The sequence below is a fragment of the Genypterus blacodes genome, unplaced genomic scaffold (assembly GCF_046128005.1).
Source record: "Genypterus blacodes isolate CSIRO-AG114 ecotype Tasmania unplaced genomic scaffold, CSIRO-AGI_Gbla_v1 ptg000271l_1, whole genome shotgun sequence".
Taxonomy (NCBI): Eukaryota; Metazoa; Chordata; class Actinopteri; order Ophidiiformes; family Ophidiidae; genus Genypterus; species Genypterus blacodes.
Window position 1 is genome coordinate 21,649 of NW_027467062.1, and position 22,509 is coordinate 44,157.

General features: G+C 47.9%; 3 protein-coding genes across 3 annotated transcripts; all 3 read right to left on the reverse strand.

Annotated features, from left to right (window-relative positions):
• Positions 1–311: 311 nt before the first annotated feature.
• LOC143017144 (single-strand DNA endonuclease ASTE1-like) lies at positions 312–3,701 on the reverse strand. Its single transcript, XM_076171798.1, has 7 exons — positions 3,430–3,701; positions 2,505–3,007; positions 2,120–2,428; positions 1,640–1,939; positions 1,100–1,406; positions 732–867; positions 312–649 (listed from the first exon to the last, which is right to left on the reverse strand). Exons 1-7 carry the CDS (start codon positions 3,581–3,583, stop codon positions 514–516), a joined length of 1,845 nt encoding a protein of 614 aa, XP_076027913.1. The 5' UTR covers positions 3,584–3,701; the 3' UTR covers positions 312–513.
• Positions 3,702–9,468: 5,767 nt separating this feature from the next.
• On the reverse strand, positions 9,469–12,294 carry LOC143017145 (single-strand DNA endonuclease ASTE1-like). The gene is made up of 5 exons (XM_076171799.1): positions 12,012–12,294; positions 11,087–11,589; positions 10,618–11,010; positions 10,222–10,521; positions 9,469–9,988 (listed from the first exon to the last, which is right to left on the reverse strand). The coding sequence occupies exons 1-5, from the start codon at positions 12,163–12,165 to the stop codon at positions 9,602–9,604; spliced, it is 1,737 nt and encodes a 578-aa protein (XP_076027914.1). The 5' UTR covers positions 12,166–12,294; the 3' UTR covers positions 9,469–9,601.
• A 5,289-nt stretch (positions 12,295–17,583) lies between these two features.
• LOC143017143 (single-strand DNA endonuclease ASTE1-like) lies at positions 17,584–21,363 on the reverse strand. The gene is made up of 7 exons (XM_076171797.1): positions 21,078–21,363; positions 19,819–20,324; positions 19,434–19,742; positions 18,951–19,250; positions 18,375–18,717; positions 18,005–18,140; positions 17,584–17,922 (listed from the first exon to the last, which is right to left on the reverse strand). The coding sequence occupies exons 1-7, from the start codon at positions 21,199–21,201 to the stop codon at positions 17,787–17,789; spliced, it is 1,854 nt and encodes a 617-aa protein (XP_076027912.1). The 5' UTR covers positions 21,202–21,363; the 3' UTR covers positions 17,584–17,786.
• Positions 21,364–22,509: the final 1,146 nt, after the last annotated feature.

The following is a 22,509-nucleotide window of genomic DNA, read 5'->3' on the forward strand; positions in this document are numbered from 1 at the left end:
GGGACGACCTCCAAGACAAGGACCTCCAAGACTCTGCTGGGGATGCGGGCAGCCCGGACACAATTGCCAAAGTTGCCCATCAAACCCGTGGCCAGCTCCCGAGTGAAGCAGCCCTGGTTGCCATAGACAACTAAAAGATCAATAAAAACAAGGAATTGCCCTCTTCAACTCACCTAGAGCGAGTAAACCACAGTCATCAAGGCTGTTGTGTGGACATTAAGTAACAGATTTGGGTTATTGAGTAAGTTTGTGTAAGTTTAGATCACTGTGTCACAACAGTTAAAGGAAAGTCTTGAGTCAGATGTTGGTCTTACTTCTTTATGGAGGGAACAGATGCACACATCTCACAGGACAACAAAGATGTTGGACAGTTTACACTCAATGTGACATGAAGGATAGTGCTGTGTCTCAAAGCCATGTTGGTGTGAGGCTGCTAGACAAGGACACACAGACTCACAACAGGAATGACAGAGAGGTGTTCAGTAAGAGACCAACAAGTAAGCTGCTCTTATTTCACTTTCTCAAGATGTTGTTGAAGTGGTCCAGCAGGTGGCACTCTTCCATGTTTTCTTCACACAGGATGGCCTCCACTGTGACCCCGCCCCTCAGCCTGTGAACCAGCTGGTGCACCAGCAGCCCCTGGTACAACCTGGAGAACATCAGAGTCACAGTGGAATGAAGGACATCCGCAGTTTGACTTGACGTTACCATGGTGATATGCCTGCTCTCACCGTGCAATGTGGGGTTCAGGGAGCGGCCAGTCCAGAAGCTGGTTCAGGAGAATGCTGTCCTTCAGGCACACCTGCCACTGGTTGAAGGAATGTGCCACGCCCCGGTTCACCTCCTGCTGAGTGTGAGCCTGCACAGCTACAACACACACACACACACACACACACAGTTAGGGAGGAGTTACATGCATGGGTCTGGGTTTCATTACATTAGGGTCATTTAGCAGACGCTTTTATCCAAAGCGACTTACAATAAGTGCGTTCAACAAAGGTAGATAAAAGAACTTCAGGTCACAAGAAATCGTAAGCGCATTTCCTTCCTCCTTCTTTTTGTCTGTGTGTGTGTGTGTAGGTGTGTGTGTGTCTGGTGCCTGCTGTGGGTCCTCTGGTCTCTGCGGGTCCTCTGGTCTCTGTGGGTCCTCTGGTCTCTGTGGGTCCTCTGGTCTCTGTGGGTCCTCTGGTCTCTGTGGGTCCTCTGGTCTCTGTGGGTCCTCTGGTCTCTGTGTTGGTCCGGCCCAGCAGCAGGGCCTCCAGGAGCTCAGGAGGAGGCTGAGCTTTCTTCAGCCAGTAGCAGGTCACAGCCACCAGGAGGTGCAGCTGAGGCGGCAGAGGGCTCAGAAGGCTCTGGTCCACCTCCAGAGTCTCCAGGAACACCTGACGACGCAGCGCCTCCTCCGCCTGCAGCGGCACAGGAGAGGAAGACACTGACTTCATCTATCAGCTCAACATGTGATGCGAGCTAACGTGTGTTGTTTAGGTGCGTGTTGTGACGTAAGCGGCTGCCAAGGGGTGCGCCTGAACGTGCCGCCCCGGTGAAAGTGCCGCCGTGAGCCGGCACCGATTTGGTCTTTGATATGTAGAGGTTCTAAGTTCTTAGTTGAATGTTTAGGATGAAATCCTGAAAGCTTCACCTGGTGTAGAGAGCTGAGTGAGAGCTGCTGAGCCGCCCCTCTGCAGACAGGTTGGACCTGGATGCTTTTCAGCTGAAGACCTTCCCTGATGTGCTCCTCCACCCGCTCCTCTTCACCCAGCAGCAGCCCGTACATCACCTGCCGGACGGACCGGGACACCAGCTGAGAGCTGGGCAGGTCTCGGTGCTCCACAGGGAGGCTGGGACTTACCCTGTGCAGCAGCAGAACATTCAGGATGTCCTTGCTCATCCGACCCTGGACCAGAGGCAGCCTGAACCAGTCTGGAACACGACCGAACACCTACAGGAGACCGAGCAGAGGAAGTGCTTTCAGACGTTCTGCTGTGCTCTCAGGTTTATGTCTTGATAGAATTCACAGCTGTTTATAGTAAATCCTAGGCTTAACAATTGTTTCCTTTAAGGAGCAGAATTCACTTCCATTGTGTTTGATTTGTGCTTGAGTGTTAGGTAAAGGAAGAACTTTAACAGCTGGCAGAGGTGGGGCTGTTCCATCAGTGAGGAAAGCTGTCAGGGAGCAAGGAGGGATCTGGTACTCCTTCATGGCTTCAGTCAAAACATGAAACACTTCCTCCCTCGGATCTCTCATCAGCCGTCGCAGCTCCTTTAGCGCCTCCTCAGGCTGCTGGAACTTCCTCAGCCAGCGGAGCAGCCCCTCCAGCCGCGCCGTCTTCCTGCTGTCTCCTGGGACAAACCTAGTCCAGTCTGGGAATCTCTCCTTGTCCAGCTTCACAAAGTCGTTTCCAGCCAACACAGCAAAGGTGGGCATGATCTGCAGCAGCAAAGCTCAGTTTAGCATCTTAGTGCACAAGCTATCATCTCATTTAGGTTGAAAGTTGAACTCTGACCTGTGGCTTGATGTTGAAGAAGGTGCAGAAGCTGGAGATGTTGTAGATCTTACAGGGGATGCATCTCTGGGAGCCTCTGCTCTTCAGCGCCCTCCACTGGAAGTGAGGGGTGGGCAGCAGCCCCGCCGGCAGGTCGAAGATGTGAAAGTCGCTGTCGTGTGAAAGCACCGGGCAGCGCCACTCTCTGGCCAGGGCGGCCACCTGCTCGTCTGCCTCTCCAAAGCACTGGGCGACCTGAACCTGCAGCTGGGCCAGCTTCTGTTTGAACACCAGCCTGCACAGCAGCGGCAGGATGCCCGTGTGCCGGCCCAGCGCCGCATCGTGGGCTCTTTTGATTCGGCCTTCAGCTCTCTGCCTGAGATCGACCAGTTTCTTATCGGTGTGGTCCGACCCTCCGTCCAGCACCACGTACGGCTCCACCCTGCAGGCTCTCAGAGCTTCAATGAACTCCTCAATCAGGTCCTCAAATGCAGCATACTCCCCACCATGATTCTGGTCCAAACCTGATCAGCCAATCACAGACAAAGTAAAGTCAACAAAGGATTCAGACTGAGTAATGATTCATTGCTTGCAAGTTTCAACTTGTTTCAAACTGACTTCTTAGATTCACAACAAGAAGTGTATCCATTTCTCAGCCTTTAGTTTTCTCTATTTGCATTTCTTTCAGAGGTGGGAACTAATTACTGAGTACATTAGTCTAGTACACTTGGATGTACTCGTAGTAATTCAGCATTTAAAAGAGGAATGCAGGTTTGATTCCACTGTAGAAATCAGATGTTGTTTCTGGTTACTTTAATGTTTGACTGGCAAAACGTAAAGTAATCACCTCAGCAGAAGACATGCAACTGTGTGTGAGACAGAGACAGAGAGACACAGAGAGGGAGAGAGAGGGTGAGGAGGGGACGGAGACACACAGAGATCCTACCTTCCTCTGAAGCTTCAGTGTTTCTGTCCGAGCTGAAGTACAGCTCGTAGATCAGGCCCGATCCGTCGATCACCAGCCGGCTGTTTGTGAAGCAGGTGTCACGGAAGATCTGATGGTAGGTCTTCATCAAACCGCTCAGATCCTTAACCCCCATTCTGATCCTGATCCTGATCCTGAGTACGAGTCTGAGTGTGAGTCCCTGTCTGCAGCAGAGTCCTGTGCTTTCATTTCAGCTTTGCCATTTAACACTTTCCTTTCCTAGTTTCCCAATGCCAAGACAGCCCAGTCACAAGTCAAGACAGGCAATCCCTAAGTCAACTCCTAGTTCAAGACAATCAAGTTACCATTCATTTCTAAAATTCAATCCCAATTCAAATCTCAAGGCAAACAACTCATGGATCCCAATTCAAGTCCCAAGTCTAAACAGGCAAGTCCCGAGTCACAAGTCAACTTTCAGCCTTGTCAAGTTTGAAATGAAGACTGGCAAGTCAAGTCCTAAAAGACAGATAAGTGACAAGTCATGTTTCATGAGTCTATTTTGAAAAATCAGTCGTCAAAATCTCAAGTCAAGTCCCTTTCAAGTCACGAGTCAGGACAGGCAAGTCTGAGACAAACAAGTCAAGTCTCAAGTCTGAGACAAACAAGTCAAGTCTCAAGTCAAGACAATCTATTCATAAGTGAAGTACCAGTTCAAGTCTCCAATCAAGACAGACAAGTCGTAACGTGTCAATTAGAGTCTAAGTCCCAAGCATCAACTGGAGTCTCAAGTCAAGACCGACAATTCACAAGTCAAGGGTCAACTCCATCCTAGTGAGGGCAGGTGAGTCATAACTAAAGTCTAACCACAGACAAGTCACAAGCTAAGTCTCAATTCAGGACAGATGAGTCTTATTTCAAGTCCCAAGACCCAAATTGACTAGAGCTGTCCGTGGGGAAGAAAAATGTGCTATATTCAGGACAATATTATACAAGTGAACATTGTCATCAGCAAGGAAGCAACATTATGTCTCTGAGGTCACTGTGACATGGTTACTAAGGTAGCCAGGGCCAACAATGGAAAGGCCCCACCCTGTAACTCTTTGATATAAACTGATGTTTGTAGTGCCTATACTCACTATGACGTGTGATAAAGCTCTCATGTGTGATTGATTAAAGAAGATATGCAGCCTCAACCGTCTCCGCAAATTGATATATAGAGTTATACTATATAATTGGCGTCACGAACAGGATTGACAAGAGAAAACCTGCTAGACTGCTACACCGGGGGATGGAACCGGGGTGCGTCTCCCCACACAGACATGGCCATAAAGAGGGGAGCAGATTTGCTTTTTTAACTAGTATAGTATTCTGTGTGAGGGGGCTGCCTGGAGGTCCGTCGTCCGGTTGGTAAGTCCAGCAGACGTAAAACTTGCAAAAAAGAATCTGATAAGAAGAAGAGGGAGAATCGCGGCTGAGTGTGTGTGTGAAAGAGAAGATTGCGCAACAAAATGCTGGGAAGTCCCAGTCGTCTTTAACCCGAAGACGCAAGTAGTCAAGTGATGACTAAAATGTTGAAACTGCTCATTCATGAGATCTTGAATGATTTTGACAAGGGTGTCAAACATTTCATAAATGAGACTTTGGAATGCGTAAAAATATTTCTTATTTGCCGGAAACCTCAAGGAGCTCGGGGGCACTGAACGACTATATAAGAGATTTTTCTAGAAAAACTATATGAGCTAGGAGAGTAAGAGCAGATTAGCTGGCTCACAGGAACATTACATTACATTACATTAGGGTCATTTAGCAGACGCTTTTATCCAAAGCGACTTACAATAAGTGTGTTCAACAAAGGTAGATAAAAGAACTTCAGGTCACAAGAAATCGTAAGCGCATTTCCTTCCTAAACCAACAGCTAAGAGCAGAACTAGAGCTAGAGTAGAAGTGCAATAAGTTAGGTACTATGATGAATGAGAAAAAAGGACAAATTAGAAATGAAAAATTAGAAAACAAGAGCATCAGAAGAGCTAGGACAGAGTAGGTGATGTCCTAAGAGGGAGGATCCGGGTAGTGTTTCTTGAAGAGATGGGTCTTCAGCCTGCGGCGAAAGATGGGCAGCGACTCCGCTGTCCTGACATCAGTCGGGAGATCATTCCACCACTGAGGTGCCAGAACAGAGAAAAGCCGTGACCGCATCGATCGCAAGCAGGGGCCGCTGAGCGCCGGGGCAGTCTGTCACCTGGAGGCAGCAGAGCGAAGTGGTCGGCCGGGGGTGTAGGGCTTGACCATAGCCTGGAGGTATGAAGGAGCTGTTCCTTTCACTGCCCTGTAGGCTAGCACCAGAGTCTTAAACTGGATGCGAGCAGCTACAGGGAGCCAGTGTAGAGAACCGAGAAGGCAAGTTGTGTGGGAGAACTTGGGAAGGTTGAACACCAGACGAGCAGCAGCTTTCTGGACGAGCTCCAGAGGTCTGATGGCGGAAGCCGGCAAGGAGGGAGTTGCAGTAGTCCAGGCGGGAGATGACAAGAGCCTGGATCAGCACCTGCGCTGCCTTGTCGGTGAGGAAGGGACGAATCCTCCGGATGTTGTAGAGGAGGAATCTGCAGGAACGCGTCACCGAAGCGATGTTTGCCGAGAACGACAGTTGGTCGTCCAGGGTCACACCCAGATTCCTCGCGGTCCGAGTAGACGTCACCACGGAGTCATCTATGGTGATGGCCAGGTCTCGGTGCGGGCAGCCCTTCCCCGGGAGAAACACCATCTCAGTCTTGTCCAGAACACCACGAGAGAAACGGGTCTCCTGTGAAAAGGTTGGTTTGCATCTTCAAAAATACATTGCAGTTTCCATATAAGCGGGTCCGATTAATCCATAGCAGTATTAAATATATAACAGCAATATAACTGGAGGAGAGAAAGTTGAGGAGAAGTTCTGTAGGTAAAATCAATCAAAAGAGAGTTCAACAGAAGTAAAACAAATAGGTGTACTTACAGAATTAAAACTACAGGAATTGGAGCATTTTAGATGTGTACATTTGCTGTATTTCTGCATAATAGAAATTGACTTTTGAAATGCACTAAAGTAATTTTCAAAAATCTAAAAGTTGATGTTAAAAGTTAAAAGTTGAAGAATTAGGGGTCAATAAGAGGAGATAACAGATAATGCATAAGAGGTCCCGTTAAGGTACTTGAGCTTGTGTGTTGTCTCCCGAAATCCCGCGAAATAGAGAGACGCACCAGGACAATCACACCTTGCCCACTTCTCAATGAGACTTAACTAAAGCTATAAATTTAGAGATACATAGATCAGAGATACATAGATCAGAGTAAAGAGTTAGGTGAATTCAAAAGAACAGAAATCTTAGAAATCTTAGAATTGCCATACAAGCTGTTGTTAATTGTTACAATTGCTGTCCCTTCAATATTTAAATTGACAATAGCAGTGTGTGTGGGTGTGTGTGTTTGTACAAAAGTCAGCGCTGACAGGTTTGAATGCATGTGTGCAGTGAGGAAGGATGCGTTTCCTGTGTGTGTGACTGCGAGAACAAAAGGGAGCCGTGTGTGGGTGGAGTTTGGGCTCCATTGCAAATACGAAGTGCATTAAACTCTGAAATTTGAAGCTGAAAATTGTAGAAGAAGTACAACTAGTAAAAACTTGTACCATAAAGTAGTGGTCAAAATTGATGGTTGAAGGTTCCTTCTGGCAATATAATCGGTGAAAAACCTGGTGCAGTGTTGTTTTGTTGTGTGCTGCGGGAGCACTGCTGTTGCTGGGTTGAAAATTGCTGAAAACTAAATTGTTGCTATATTCTGTGCTGTATTGCTATATTCACCCAGTGTGTTGAGACAGATGTATTGAGACAGATGTGTACGCAGCGCTGTCCTGTGCCCGACTGAAGCACAGGAGGGGTGTATACCACCGAGTGGGCGTGCCTTGACCTCACACACTCAGGCCTGCTAAACAGGAAGAAAGGAGAGAGGCTGACTTCCCTCCTCCCCATCTGAGACTCTCTGGAGTCAGGTCTGACCACTTAATATTGTTTGTCTTACACCACATTTTCTGTACATAAACTGAGAGCTGCAATACAGTATTGGCATATATTGTTGCATTGTTTGATTTAAATGTATTACCAGATGCTGAATTCAGGATAAGTGCTTAAGAAGAGGTGACGTAGGACATATAACAACTATAACTTGTGTTTGAAACATATATGTTGCTTACTTAGTTAATAAGACTAAATTGTAATTATTGCCGTTCTAAAAACTACGCAATTGAGCCTATCCAGGTATAAAAACATCAAAAGGCAATATTCAAATTGTTGATACGTACAGTAGAAATGGACGTGATACCGGTAACCCTCTTGGGAATTAAGTATCCCCTGACCAAAATAGACATAGAGAAAACATCTGAAAAATGGGAGAAGCGAACTAAAAACTTATGCAGTCCCTGGCCAGCTGGAGGCACATTTGATGTCAATGCATGCGAAGAGATGCAACTCAGAATAAAAGGCTACAAACCATCGGACTTAGGCAAGAAAAGACAACAGAAGAGAGAAACAGAGGAAGAGATAATTAAATTGTTCAAAGATTAAAGCACTAATTACAGGAACAGGTTGAGAGAAATCCGAGAGAATCTAAGAGCTAAAAAGGTGCGAATGGAGAAAAAGCAGACAGAGAAACAGCTAGTGTTAGCAGATATCAGATTCTGCTAAATGATCGTAATGTAATGTAATACTGCAGGAATATATCCAAATCTGGCAGGTGTCGTTCAAATTTCAGGAGACATTGATCTAGCTTCTTACAGAGCATCTCCTGTCCAATATGAAGAGTCGACTCCAAAAGTTTACAGTAGAGAAAGGAACAAGGAAGTTACAAAGGACAAACCAAAAGTCTTAGATTGTTTTGCAGAGAGAATCCAGGCTCTGAAAGAGAAAGAGGCAGAGGCATATTGGTTGAAGTTTGACCAACTAGGTGAAGAAAACCAGGAACATCAATCAATATAAGAAAAAGTTTCAAGCCCCAGTTCTGAACAATCAGTCAGGTGAAAAGACACCTGTCACTCAACCCTCTGCTCCACCTCCTGTCCAACTCCCTCCCATCATCAATTTCTATTCCCAATAGCAGCGAATACAACAACAGGCTCCAAAGATGAGGAGACCACCTGCATCGCACCGTAGAGGTGGCCAGCGGGGACGACCTCCAAGACAAGGACCTCCAAGACTCTGCTGGGGATGCGGGCAGCCCGGACACAATTGCCAAAGTTGCCCATCAAACCCGTGGCCAGCTCCCGAGTGAAGCAGCCCTGGTTGCCATAGACAACTAAAAGATCAATAAAAACAAGGAATTGCCCTCTTCAACTCACCTAGAGCGAGTAAACCACAGTCATCAAGGCTGTTGTGTGGACATTAAGTAACAGATTTGGGTTATTGAGTAAGTTTGTGTAAGTTTAGATCACTGTGTCACAACAGTTAAAGGAAAGTCTTGAGTCAGATGTTGGTCTTACTTCTTTATGGAGGGAACAGATGCACACATCTCACAGGACAACAAAGATGTTGGACAGTTTACACTCAATGTGACATGAAGGATAGTGCTGTGTCTCAAAGCCATGTTGGTGTGAGGCTGCTAGACAAGGACACACAGACTCACAACAGGAATGACAGAGAGGTGTTCAGTAAGAGACCAACAAGTAAGCTGCTCTTATTTCACTTTCTCAAGATGTTGTTGAAGTGGTCCAGCAGGTGGCACTCTTCCATGTTTTCTTCACACAGGATGGCCTCCACTGTGACCCCGCCCCTCAGCCTGTGAACCAGCTGGTGCACCAGCAGCCCCTGGTACAACCTGGAGAACATCAGAGTCACAGTGGAATGAAGGACATCCGCAGTTTGACTTGACGTTACCATGGTGATATGCCTGCTCTCACCGTGCAATGTGGGGTTCAGGGAGCGGCCAGTCCAGAAGCTGGTTCAGGAGAATGCTGTCCTTCAGGCACACCTGCCACTGGTTGAAGGAATGTGCCACGCCCCGGTTCACCTCCTGCTGAGTGTGAGCCTGCACAGCTACAACACACACACACAGTTAGGGAGGAGTTACATGCATGGGTCTGGGTTTCATTACATTAGGGTCATTTAGCAGACGCTTTTATCCAAAGCGACTTACAATAAGTGCGTTCAACAAAGGTAGATAAAAGAACTTCAGGTCACAAGAAATCGTAAGCGCATTTCCTTCCTCCTTCTTTTTGTCTGTGTGTGTGTGTGTAGGTGTGTGTGTGTCTGGTGCCTGCTGTGGGTCCTCTGGTCTCTGCGGGTCCTCTGGTCTCTGTGGGTCCTCTGGTCTCTGTGGGTCCTCTGGTCTCTGTGGGTCCTCTGGTCTCTGTGGGTCCTCTGGTCTCTGTGGGTCCTCTGGTCTCTGTGTTGGTCCGGCCCAGCAGCAGGGCCTCCAGGAGCTCAGGAGGAGGCTGAGCTTTCTTCAGCCAGTAGCAGGTCACAGCCACCAGGAGGTGCAGCTGAGGCGGCAGAGGGCTCAGAAGGCTCTGGTCCACCTCCAGAGTCTCCAGGAACACCTGACGACGCAGCGCCTCCTCCGCCTGCAGCGGCACAGGAGAGGAAGACACTGACTTCATCTATCAGCTCAACATGTGATGCGAGCTAACGTGTGTTGTTTAGGTGCGTGTTGTGACGTAAGCGGCTGCCAAGGGGTGCGCCTGAACGTGCCGCCCCGGTGAAAGTGCCGCCGTGAGCCGGCACCGATTTGGTCTTTGATATGTAGAGGTTCTAAGTTCTTAGTTGAATGTTTAGGATGAAATCCTGAAAGCTTCACCTGGTGTAGAGAGCTGAGTGAGAGCTGCTGAGCCGCCCCTCTGCAGACAGGTTGGACCTGGATGCTTTTCAGCTGAAGACCTTCCCTGATGTGCTCCTCCACCCGCTCCTCTTCACCCAGCAGCAGCCCGTACATCACCTGCCGGACGGACCGGGACACCAGCTGAGAGCTGGGCAGGTCTCGGTGCTCCACAGGGAGGCTGGGACTTACCCTGTGCAGCAGCAGAACATTCAGGATGTCCTTGCTCATCCGACCCTGGACCAGAGGCAGCCTGAACCAGTCTGGAACACGACCGAACACCTACAGGAGACCGAGCAGAGGAAGTGCTTTCAGACGTTCTGCTGTGCTCTCAGGTTTATGTCTTGATAGAATTCACAGCTGTTTATAGTAAATCCTAGGCTTAACAATTGTTTCCTTTAAGGAGCAGAATTCACTTCCATTGTGTTTGATTTGTGCTTGAGTGTTAGGTAAAGGAAGAACTTTAACAGCTGGCAGAGGTGGGGCTGTTCCATCAGTGAGGAAAGCTGTCAGGGAGCAAGGAGGGATCTGGTACTCCTTCATGGCTTCAGTCAAAACATGAAACACTTCCTCCCTCGGATCTCTCATCAGCCGTCGCAGCTCCTTTAGCGCCTCCTCAGGCTGCTGGAACTTCCTCAGCCAGCGGAGCAGCCCCTCCAGCCGCGCCGTCTTCCTGCTGTCTCCTGGGACAAACCTAGTCCAGTCTGGGAATCTCTCCTTGTCCAGCTTCACAAAGTCGTTTCCAGCCAACACAGCAAAGGTGGGCATGATCTGCAGCAGCAAAGCTCAGTTTAGCATCTTAGTGCACAAGCTATCATCTCATTTAGGTTGAAAGTTGAACTCTGACCTGTGGCTTGATGTTGAAGAAGGTGCAGAAGCTGGAGATGTTGTAGATCTTACAGGGGATGCATCTCTGGGAGCCTCTGCTCTTCAGCGCCCTCCACTGGAAGTGAGGGGTGGGCAGCAGCCCCGCCGGCAGGTCGAAGATGTGAAAGTCGCTGTCGTGTGAAAGCACCGGGCAGCGCCACTCTCTGGCCAGGGCGGCCACCTGCTCGTCTGCCTCTCCAAAGCACTGGGCGACCTGAACCTGCAGCTGGGCCAGCTTCTGTTTGAACACCAGCCTGCACAGCAGCGGCAGGATGCCCGTGTGCCGGCCCAGCGCCGCATCGTGGGCTCTTTTGATTCGGCCTTCAGCTCTCTGCCTGAGATCGACCAGTTTCTTATCGGTGTGGTCCGACCCTCCGTCCAGCACCACGTACGGCTCCACCCTGCAGGCTCTCAGAGCTTCAATGAACTCCTCAATCAGGTCCTCAAATGCAGCATACTCCCCACCATGATTCTGGTCCAAACCTGATCAGCCAATCACAGACAAAGTAAAGTCAACAAAGGATTCAGACTGAGTAATGATTCATTGCTTGCAAGTTTCAACTTGTTTCAAACTGACTTCTTAGATTCACAACAAGAAGTGTATCCATTTCTCAGCCTTTAGTTTTCTCTATTTGCATTTCTTTCAGAGGTGGGAACTAATTACTGAGTACATTAGTCTAGTACACTTGGATGTACTCGTAGTAATTCAGCATTTAAAAGAGGAATGCAGGTTTGATTCCACTGTAGAAATCAGATGTTGTTTCTGGTTACTTTAATGTTTGACTGGCAAAACGTAAAGTAATCACCTCAGCAGAAGACATGCAACTGTGTGTGAGACAGAGACAGAGAGACACAGAGAGGGAGAGAGAGGGTGAGGAGGGGACGGAGACACACAGAGATCCTACCTTCCTCTGAAGCTTCAGTGTTTCTGTCCGAGCTGAAGTACAGCTCGTAGATCAGGCCCGATCCGTCGATCACCAGCCGGCTGTTTGTGAAGCAGGTGTCACGGAAGATCTGATGGTAGGTCTTCATCAAACCGCTCAGATCCTTAACCCCCATTCTGATCCTGATCCTGATCCTGAGTACGAGTCTGAGTGTGAGTCCCTGTCTGCAGCAGAGTCCTGTGCTTTCATTTCAGCTTTGCCATTTAACACTTTCCTTTCCTAGTTTCCCAATGCCAAGACAGCCCAGTCACAAGTCAAGACAGGCAATCCCTAAGTCAACTCCTAGTTCAAGACAATCAAGTTACCATTCATTTCTAAAATTCAATCCCAATTCAAATCTCAAGGCAAACAACTCATGGATCCCAATTCAAGTCCCAAGTCTAAACAGGCAAGTCCCGAGTCACAAGTCAACTTTCAGCCTTGTCAAGTTTGAAATGAAGACTGGCAAGTCAAGTCCTAAAAGACAGATAAGTGACAAGTCATGTTTCATGAGTCTATTTTGAAAAATCAGTCGTCAAAATCTCAAGTCAAGTCCCTTTCAAGTCACGAGTCAGGACAGGCAAGTCTGAGACAAACAAGTCAAGTCTCAAGTCTGAGACAAACAAGTCAAGTCTCAAGTCAAGACAATCTATTCATAAGTGAAGTACCAGTTCAAGTCTCCAATCAAGACAGACAAGTCGTAACGTGTCAATTAGAGTCTAAGTCCCAAGCATCAACTGGAGTCTCAAGTCAAGACCGACAATTCACAAGTCAAGGGTCAACTCCATCCTAGTGAGGGCAGGTGAGTCATAACTAAAGTCTAACCACAGACAAGTCACAAGCTAAGTCTCAATTCAGGACAGATGAGTCTTATTTCAAGTCCCAAGACCCAAATTGACTAGAGCTGTCCGTGGGGAAGAAAAATGTGCTATATTCAGGACAATATTATACAAGTGAACATTGTCATCAGCAAGGAAGCAACATTATGTCTCTGAGGTCACTGTGACATGGTTACTAAGGTAGCCAGGGCCAACAATGGAAAGGCCCCACCCTGTAACTCTTTGATATAAACTGATGTTTGTAGTGCCTATACTCACTATGACGTGTGATAAAGCTCTCATGTGTGATTGATTAAAGAAGATATGCAGCCTCAACCGTCTCCGCAAATTGATATATAGAGTTATACTATATAATTGGCGTCACGAACAGGATTGACAAGAGAAAACCTGCTAGACTGCTACACCGGGGGATGGAACCGGGGTGCGTCTCCCCACACAGACATGGCCATAAAGAGGGGAGCAGATTTGCTTTTTTAACTAGTATAGTATTCTGTGTGAGGGGGCTGCCTGGAGGTCCGTCGTCCGGTTGGTAAGTCCAGCAGACGTAAAACTTGCAAAAAAGAATCTGATAAGAAGAAGAGGGAGAATCGAGGCTGAGTGTGTGTGTGAAAGAGAAGATTGCGCAACAAAATGCTGGGAAGTCCCAGTCGTCTTTAACCCGAAGACGCAAGTAGTCAAGTGATGACTAAAATGTTGAAACTGCTCATTCATGAGATCTTGAATGATTTTGACAAGGGTGTCAAACATTTCATAAATGAGACTTTGGAATGCGTAAAAATATTTCTTATTTGCCGGAAACCTCAAGGAGCTCGGGGGCACTGAACGACTATATAAGAGATTTTTCTAGAAAAACTATATGAGCTAGGAGAGTAAGAGCAGATTAGCTGGCTCACAGGAACATTACATTACATTACATTAGGGTCATTTAGCAGACGCTTTTATCCAAAGCGACTTACAATAAGTGTGTTCAACAAAGGTAGATAAAAGAACTTCAGGTCACAAGAAATCGTAAGCGCATTTCCTTCCTAAACCAACAGCTAAGAGCAGAACTAGAGCTAGAGTAGAAGTGCAATAAGTTAGGTACTATGATGAATGAGAAAAAAGGACAAATTAGAAATGAAAAATTAGAAAACAAGAGCATCAGAAGAGCTAGGACAGAGTAGGTGATGTCCTAAGAGGGAGGATCCGGGTAGTGTTTCTTGAAGAGATGGGTCTTCAGCCTGCGGCGAAAGATGGGCAGCGACTCCGCTGTCCTGACATCAGTCGGGAGATCATTCCACCACTGAGGTGCCAGAACAGAGAAAAGCCGTGACCGCATCGATCGCAAGCAGGGGCCGCTGAGCGCCGGGGCAGCCGGCCGCCTGGAGGCAGCAGAGCGAAGTGGTCGGGCGGGGGTGTAGGGCTTGACCGTAGCCTGGAGGTATGAAGGAGCTGTTCCTTTCACTGCCCTGTAGGCTAGCACCAGAGTCTTAAACTGGATGCGAGCAGCTACAGGGAGCCAGTGTAGAGAACCGAGAAGGCAAGTTGTGTGGGAGAACTTGGGAAGGTTGAACACCAGACGAGCAGCAGCTTTCTGGACGAGCTCCAGAGGTCTGATGGCGGAAGCCGGCAAGGAGGGAGTTGCAGTAGTCCAGGCGGGAGATGACAAGAGCCTGGATCAGCACCTGCGCTGCCTTGTCGGTGAGGAAGGGACGAATCCTCCGGATGTTGTAGAGGAGGAATCTGCAGGAACACGTCACCGAAGCGATGTTTGCCGAGAACGACAGTTGGTCGTCCAGGGTCACACCCAGATTCCTCGCGGTCCGAGTAGACGTCACCACGGAGTCATCTATGCTGATGGCCAGGTCTCGGTGCGGGCAGCCCTTCCCCGGGAGAAACACCATCTCAGTCTTGTCCAGAACACCACGAGAGAAACGGGTCTCCTGTGAAAAGGTTGGTTTGCATCTTCAAAAATACATTGCAGTTTCCACATAAGCGGGTCCGATTAATCCATAGCAGAATTAAATATATAACAGCAATATAACTGGAGGAGAGAAAGTTGAGGAGAAGTTCTGTAGGTAAAATCAATCAAAAGAGAGTTCAACAGAAGTAAAACAAATAGGTGTACTTACAGAATTAAAACTACAGGAATTGGAGCATTTTAGATGTGTACATTTGCTGTATTTCTGCATAATAGAAATTGACTTTTGAAATGCACTAAAGTAATTTTCAAAAATCTAAAAGTTGATGTTCAAAGTTAAAAGTTGAAGAATTAGGGGTCAATAAGAGGAGATAACAGATAATGCATAAGAGGTCCCGTTAAGGTACTTGAGCTTGTGTGTTGTCTCCCGAAATCCCGCGAAATAGAGAGACGCACCAGGACAATCACACCTTGCCCACTTCTCAATGAGACTTAACTAAAGCTATAAATTTAGAGATACATAGATCAGAGATACATAGATCAGAGTAAAGAGTTAGGTGAATTCAAAAGAACAGAAATCTTAGAAATCTTAGAATTGCCATACAAGCTGTTGTTAATTGTTACAATTGCTGTCCCTTCAATATTTAAATTGACAATAGCAGTGTGTGTGGGTGTGTGTGTTTGTACAAAAGTCAGCGCTGACAGGTTTGAATGCATGTGTGCAGTGAGGAAGGATGCGTTTCCTGTGTGTGTGACTGCGAGAACAAAAGGGAGCCGTGTGTGGGTGGAGTTTGGGCTCCATTGCAAATACGAAGTGCATTAAACTCTGAAATTTGAAGCTGAAAATTGTAGAAGAAGTACAACTAGTAAAAACTTGTACCATAAAGTAGTGGTCAAAATTGATGGTTGAAGGTTCCTTCTGGCAATATAATCGGTGAAAAACCTGGTGCAGTGTTGTTTTGTTGTGTGCTGCGGGAGCACTGCTGTTGCTGGGTTGAAAATTGCTGAAAACTAAATTGTTGCTATATTCTGTGCTGTATTGCTATATTCACCCAGTGTGTTGAGACAGATGTATTGAGACAGATGTGTACGCAGCGCTGTCCTGTGCCCGACTGAAGCACAGGAGGGGTGTATACCACCGAGTGGGACACACACACACACACACACACACACACACACACACACACACACACACACACACTCTCCCTTTCGTTCTCTGGCTTTGATTGCAATCAGTTTAGAACAGTGCCTTGACCTCACACACTCAGGCCTGCTAAACAGGAAGAAAGGAGAGAGGCTGACTTCCCTCCTCCCCATCTGAGACTCTCTGGAGTCAGGTCTGACCACTTAATATTGTTTGTCTTACACCACATTTTCTGTACATAAACTGAGAGCTGCAATACAGTATTGGCATATATTGTTGCATTGTTTGATTTAAATGTATTACCAGATGCTGAATTCAGGATAAGTGCTTAAGAAGAGGTGACGTAGGACATATAACAACTATAACTTGTGTTTGAAACATATATGTTGCTTACTTAGTTAATAAGACTAAATTGTAATTATTGCCGTTCTAAAAACTACGCAATTGAGCCTATCCAGGTATAAAAACATCAAAAGGCAATATTCAAATTGTTGATACGTACAGTAGAAATGGACGTGATACCGGTAACCCTCTTGGGAATTAAGTATCCCCTGACCAAAATAGACATAGAGAAAACATCTGAAAAATGGGAGAAGCGAACTAAAAACTTATGCAGTCCCTGGCCAGCTGGAGGCACATTTGATGTCAATGCATGCGAAGAGATGCAACTCAGAATAAAAGGCTACAAACCATCGGACTTAGGCAAGAAAAGACAACAGAAGAGAGAAACAGAGGAAGAGATAATTAAATTGTTCAAAGATGAAAGCACTAATTACAGGAACAGGTTGAGAGAAATCCGAGAGAATCTAAGAGCTAAAAAGGTGCGAATGGAGAAAAAGCAGACAGAGAAACAGCTAGTGTTAGCAGATATCAGATTCTGCTAAATGATCGTAATGTAATGTAATACTGCAGGAATATATCCAAATCTGGCAGGTGTCGTTCAAATTTCAGGAGACATTGATCTAGCTTCTTACAGAGCATCTCCTGTCCAATATGAAGAGTCGACTCCAAAAGTTTACAGTAGAGAAAGGAACAAGGAAGTTACAAAGGACAAACCAAAAGTCTTAGATTGTTTTGCAGAGAGAATCCAGGCTCTGAAAGAGAAAGAGGCAGAGGCATATTGGTTGAAGTTTGACCAACTAGGTGAAGAAAACCAGGAACATCAATCAATATAAGAAAAAGTTTCAAGCCCCAGTTCTGAACAATCAGTCAGGTGAAAAGACACCTGTCACTCAACCCTCTGCTCCACCTCCTGTCCAACTCCCTCCCATCATCAATGTCTATTCCCAATAGCAGCGAATACAACAACAGGCTCCAAAGATGAGGAGACCACCTGCATCGCACCGTAGAGGTGGCCAGCGGGGACGACCTCCAAGACAAGGACCTCCAAGACTCTGCTGGGGATGCGGGCAGCCTGGACACAATTGCCAAAGTTGCCCATCAAACCCGTGGCCAGCTCCCGAGTGAAGCAGCCCTGGTTGCCATAGACAACTAAAAGATCAATAAAAACAAGGAATTGCCCTCTTCAACTCACCTAGAGCGAGTAAACCACAGTCATCAAGGCTGTTGTGTGGACATTAAGTAACAGATTTGTGTTATTGAGTAAGTTTGTGTAAGTTTAGATCACTGTGTCACAACAGTTAAAGGAAAGTCTTGAGTCAGATGTTGGTCTTACTTCTTTATGGAGGGAACAGATGCACACATCTCACAGGACAACAAAGATGTTGGACAGTTTACACTCAATGTGACATGAAGGATAGTGCTGTGTCTCAAAGCCATGTTGGTGTGAGGCTGCTAGACAAGGACACACAGACTCACAACAGGAATGACAGAGAGGTGTTCAGTAAGAGACCAACAAGTAAGCTGCTGTTATTTCACTTTCTCAAGATGTTGTTGAAGTGGTCCAGCAGGTGGCACTCTTCCATGTTTTCTTCACACAGGATGGCCTCCACTGTGACCCCGCCCCTCAGCCTGTGAACCAGCTGGTGCACCAGCAGCCCCTGGTACAACCTGGAGAACATCAGAGTCACAGTGGAATGAAGGACATCCGCAGTTTGACTTGACGTTACCATGGTGATATGCCTGCTCTCACCGTGCAATGTGGGGTTCAGGGAGCGGCCAGCCCAGAAGCTGGTTCAGGAGAATGCTGTCCTTCAGGCACACCTGCCACTGGTTGAAGGAATGTGCCACGCCCCGGTTCACCTCCTGCTGAGTGTGAGCCTGCACAGCTACAACACACACACACACACACACACACAGTTAGGGAGGAGTTACATGCATGGGTCTGGGTTTCATTACATTAGGGTCATTTAGCAGACGCTTTTATCCAAAGCGACTTACAATAAGTGCGTTCAACAAAGGTAGATAAAATAACTTCAGGTCACAAGAAATCGTAAGCGCATTTCCTTCCTCCTTCTTTTTGTCTGTGTGTGTGTGTGTGTAGGTGTGTGTGTGTCTGGTGCCTGCTGTGGGTCCTCTGGTCTCTGCGGGTCCTCTGGTCTCTGTGGGTCCTCTGGTCTCTGTGGGTCCTCTGGTCTCTGTGAGTCCTCTTGTCTCTGTGGGTCCTCTGGTCTCTGTGGGTCCTCTGGTCTCTGTAGGTCCTCTGGTCTCTGTGGGTCCTCTGGTCTCTGTGTTGGTCCGGCCCAGCAGCAGGGCCTCCAGGAGCTCAGGAGGAGGCTGAGCTTTCTTCAGCCAGTAGCAGGTCACAGCCACCAGGAGGTGCAGCTGAGGCGGCAGAGGGCTCAGAAGGCTCTGGTCCACCTCCAGAGTCTCCAGGAACACCTGACGACGCAGCGCCTCCTCCGCCTGCAGCGGCACAGGAGAGGAAGACACTGACTTCATCTATCAGCTCAACATGTGATGCGAGCTAACGTGTGTTGTTTAGGTGCGTGTTGTGACGTAAGCGGCTGCCAAGGGGTGCGCCTGAACGTGCCGCCCCGGTGAAAGTGCCGCCGTGAGCCGGCACCGATTTGGTCTTTGATATGTAGAGGTTCTAAGTTCTTAGTTGAATGTTTAGGATGAAATCCTGAAAGCTTCACCTGGTGTAGAGAGCTGAGTGAGAGCTGCTGAGCCGCCCCTCTGCAGACAGGTTGGACCTGGATGCTTTTCAGCTGAAGACCTTCCCTGATGTGCTCCTCCACCCGCTCCTCTTCACCCAGCAGCAGCCCGTACATCACCTGCCGGACGGACTGGGACACCAGCTGAGAGCTGGGCAGGTCTCGGTGCTCCACAGGGAGGCTGGGACTTACCCTGTGCAGCAGCAGAACATTCAGGATGTCCTTGCTCATCCGACCCTGGACCAGAGGCAGCCTGAACCAGTCTGGAACACGACCGAACACCTACAGGAGACCGAGCAGAGGAAGTGCTTTCAGACGTTCTGCTGTGCTCTCAGGTTTATGTCTTGATAGAATTCACAGTTGCTGTTTATAGTAAATCCTAGGCTTAACAATTGTTTCCTTTAAGGAGCAGAATTCACTTCCATTGTGTTTGATTTGTGCTTGAGTGTTAGGTAAAGGAAGTACTTTCACAGCTGGCAGAGGTGGGGCTGTTCCATCAGTGAGGAAAGCTGTCAGGGAGCAAGGAGGGATCTGGTACTCCTTCATGGCTTCAGTCAAAACATGAAATACTTCCTTCCTCAGATCACTCTTCAGCTGTCGCAGCTCCTTTAGCGCCTCCTCAGGCTGCTGGAACTTCCTCAGCCAGCGGAGCAGCCCCTCCAGCCGCGCCGTCTTCCTGCTGTCTCCTGGGACAAACTTAGTCCAGTCTGGGAATCTCTCCTTGTCCAGCTTCACAAAGTCGTTTCCAGCCAACACAGCAAAGGTGGGCATGATCTGCAGCAGCAAAGCTCAGTTTAGCATCTTAGTGCACAAGCTATCATCTCATTTAGGTTGAAAGTTGAACTCTGACCTGTGGCTTGATGTTGAAGAAGGTGCAGAAGCTGGAGATGTTGTAGATCTTACAGGGGATGCATCTCTGGGAGCCTGTGCTCTTCAGCGCCCTCCACTGGAAGTGAGGGATGGGCAGCAGCCCCGCCGGCAGGTCGAAGATGTAAAAGTCGCTGTCGTGTGAAAGCACCGGGCAGCGCCACTCTCTGGCCAGGGCGGCCACCTGCTCGTCTGCATCTCCAAAGCACTGGGCGACCTGAACCTGCAGCTGGGCCAGCTTCTGTTTGAACACCAGCCTGCACAGCAGCGGCAGGATGCCCATTTGCCGGCCCAGCGCTGCATTGTGGGCTTGGACCACTCGCTGTCCACCTCTCTGCTCCAGGGTGGCCAGCTTCTGATTGGTGCAGGTGTAGGACCCTCCGTCCAGCACCACGTACGGCTCCACCCTGCAGGCTCTCAGAGCTTCAATGAACTCCTCAATCAGGTCCTCAAATGCAGCATACTCCCCACCATGATTCTGGTCCAAACCTGATCAGCCAATCGCAGAAGAAAAGGGTTTGGTCCCTCACTGTTTGATTGAGTGACATCATCATAATGAAACAAACTGATTGTTTGTTGTCTCTGGTTGTGGTGTGTGTGTGTGTGTGTGTGTGTGTGTGTGTGTGTGTGTTGAGGTGTGATCAGTCACAAACCAGTTCATCCACTTTTCTTCTTCTTCTTTTTCTCTCAGAATACAAAGCTATTACAATGACTCAAGTACAGGTTGATGTTCTAATACTTTATGAATTAGATATTGTTGTTTAATGTTTGACTCATAAAAACAAGCATCATCACAGAGAGAGAGACCCATAGGAGAGAGAGACACTCAGAGGAGAGACAGGGACAGAGAGGGAGAGAGAGAGAGAGAGAGAGAGAGAGAGAGAGAGTCCTGCTGCAGGCGTGGAGTCCAATCCTGCTGCACTTCCTCTTCTCAAACAACTTTTACAAACAACAATCTGTCCAAGTCATTAGCCCAAGGCCCCGTCCCCTCGTCCCTTTATACAGTTTGTCCAACTTTGTGTCACATTCCATGGGTCCAAGTCATCATTTCTGTCCTCTCCCTCTTTTTTCCTCTTCTTTCTGTATTCAATCGATCTCCAAAACTGTCAAACTCTCTACCTTTGTTCAATTCAAATATATATATTTTTTTAAAGAACCCAGAGAGGAGACAGAGACAGTCTGTCAGTCTCTCTCTCTGTCTGTCTCTGTCTCTGTCTCTCCTCTGAAGCTTCAGTCTGTTACCTGAGTTGAAGTACAGCAGGTAGATGAGGTTGGATCCATCGATCACCAGTGGTCCGTCCCTGAAGCAGATGGTCTCATACAGGTTGTGGGTGTCAATAAAACTGACCAGACCTTTAACCCCCATCCTAAACCTGATCGTCAGTCTGAGTCTGTTTCAGAGTCAGTTGATTTATTTCCTTGTTCTGTTTCCTTAACTTTCACTTTTCAAACGTCAGCACCCTGTAGTCACAATGGACAGTGTCATCAACTATGTGAACTTGATAGAGTGATAGAGTCTCTCTCTCTCCCTCCTCCCTGTCTCTCTCTCCCTCCTCCCTGTCTCTCTCTCCCTCCTCCCTGTCTCTCTCTCCTTCCTCCCTGTCTCTCTCTCCCTCCTCCCTGTCTCTCTCTCCCTCCTCCCTGTCTCTCTCTCCCTCGTGCCTGTCTCTCTCTCCCTCCTCCCTGTCTCTCTCTCCCTCGTGCCTGTCTCTCTCTCCCTCCTCCCTGTCTCTCTCTCCTTGTCCCTGTCTCTCTCTCCTTGTCCCTGTCTCTCTCTCCTCGTCCCTGTCTCTCTCTCCCTCGTCCCTGTCTTGCATGATATTTCACAATTCATGATGTGTGTGTGTTTTGCCCTGCAGGCCTTTTGTTCCTCTCTCTAATCCGACTGGAGGCTGCTCTCACTCTCTCAGCCCCTCCTGGAGAGGGGATCTCTCATGGAATCGTCTCTCCAGAGGTTTCTTCTTTATTTCCTTCTACATGAAGGAGAAGTAAGAATAAAAGGTGACTAAAGATAATTAAGATTATTATGTAGAGCTTTCCCTGAGCACCAGCTGTCACTCATACTCAGGAATGATCATCTTGAATTTGCAGTCTTAAAAAAAGTGGAAAAACTCAACTGTAATATAAAAATGATGACAGAGGACAGAGGGCAGAGGGTAGAGGACAGAGGACAGAGGGTAGAGGACAGAGGACAGAGGGCAGAGGACAGAGGACAGAGGGCAGAGGGCAGAGGGCAGAGGACAGAGGGTAGAGGACAGAGGGCAGAGGGCAGAGGACAGAGGGCAGAGGGCAGAGGGCAGAGGACAGAGGGTAGAGGACAGAGGGCAGAGGACAGAGGGTAGAGGACAGAGGACAGAGGACAAAGGACAGAGGACAGAGGGCAGAGGACAGAGGACAGAGGACAGAGGACAAAGGACAGAGGACAGAGGACAGAGGGCCAAGGGCCGAGTGCAGAGGACAGAGGACAGAGGGATGTTGCTCCTGGAGACTCTGGACCTTTGTGGCGGTGTGATTTAGTGTGTGGTTGTAAACACTAGATGACAGACCAGATCACTAACAGACCCATGAACTGAGTCTGAGCGATTGAATGGAACTCTGTTACAATCTGACAAAGTGTCCCTGTGTCCTCATGTCTGCAGGGAAGTGCTGCCATGTTCCAGAACCTTCAGAACAC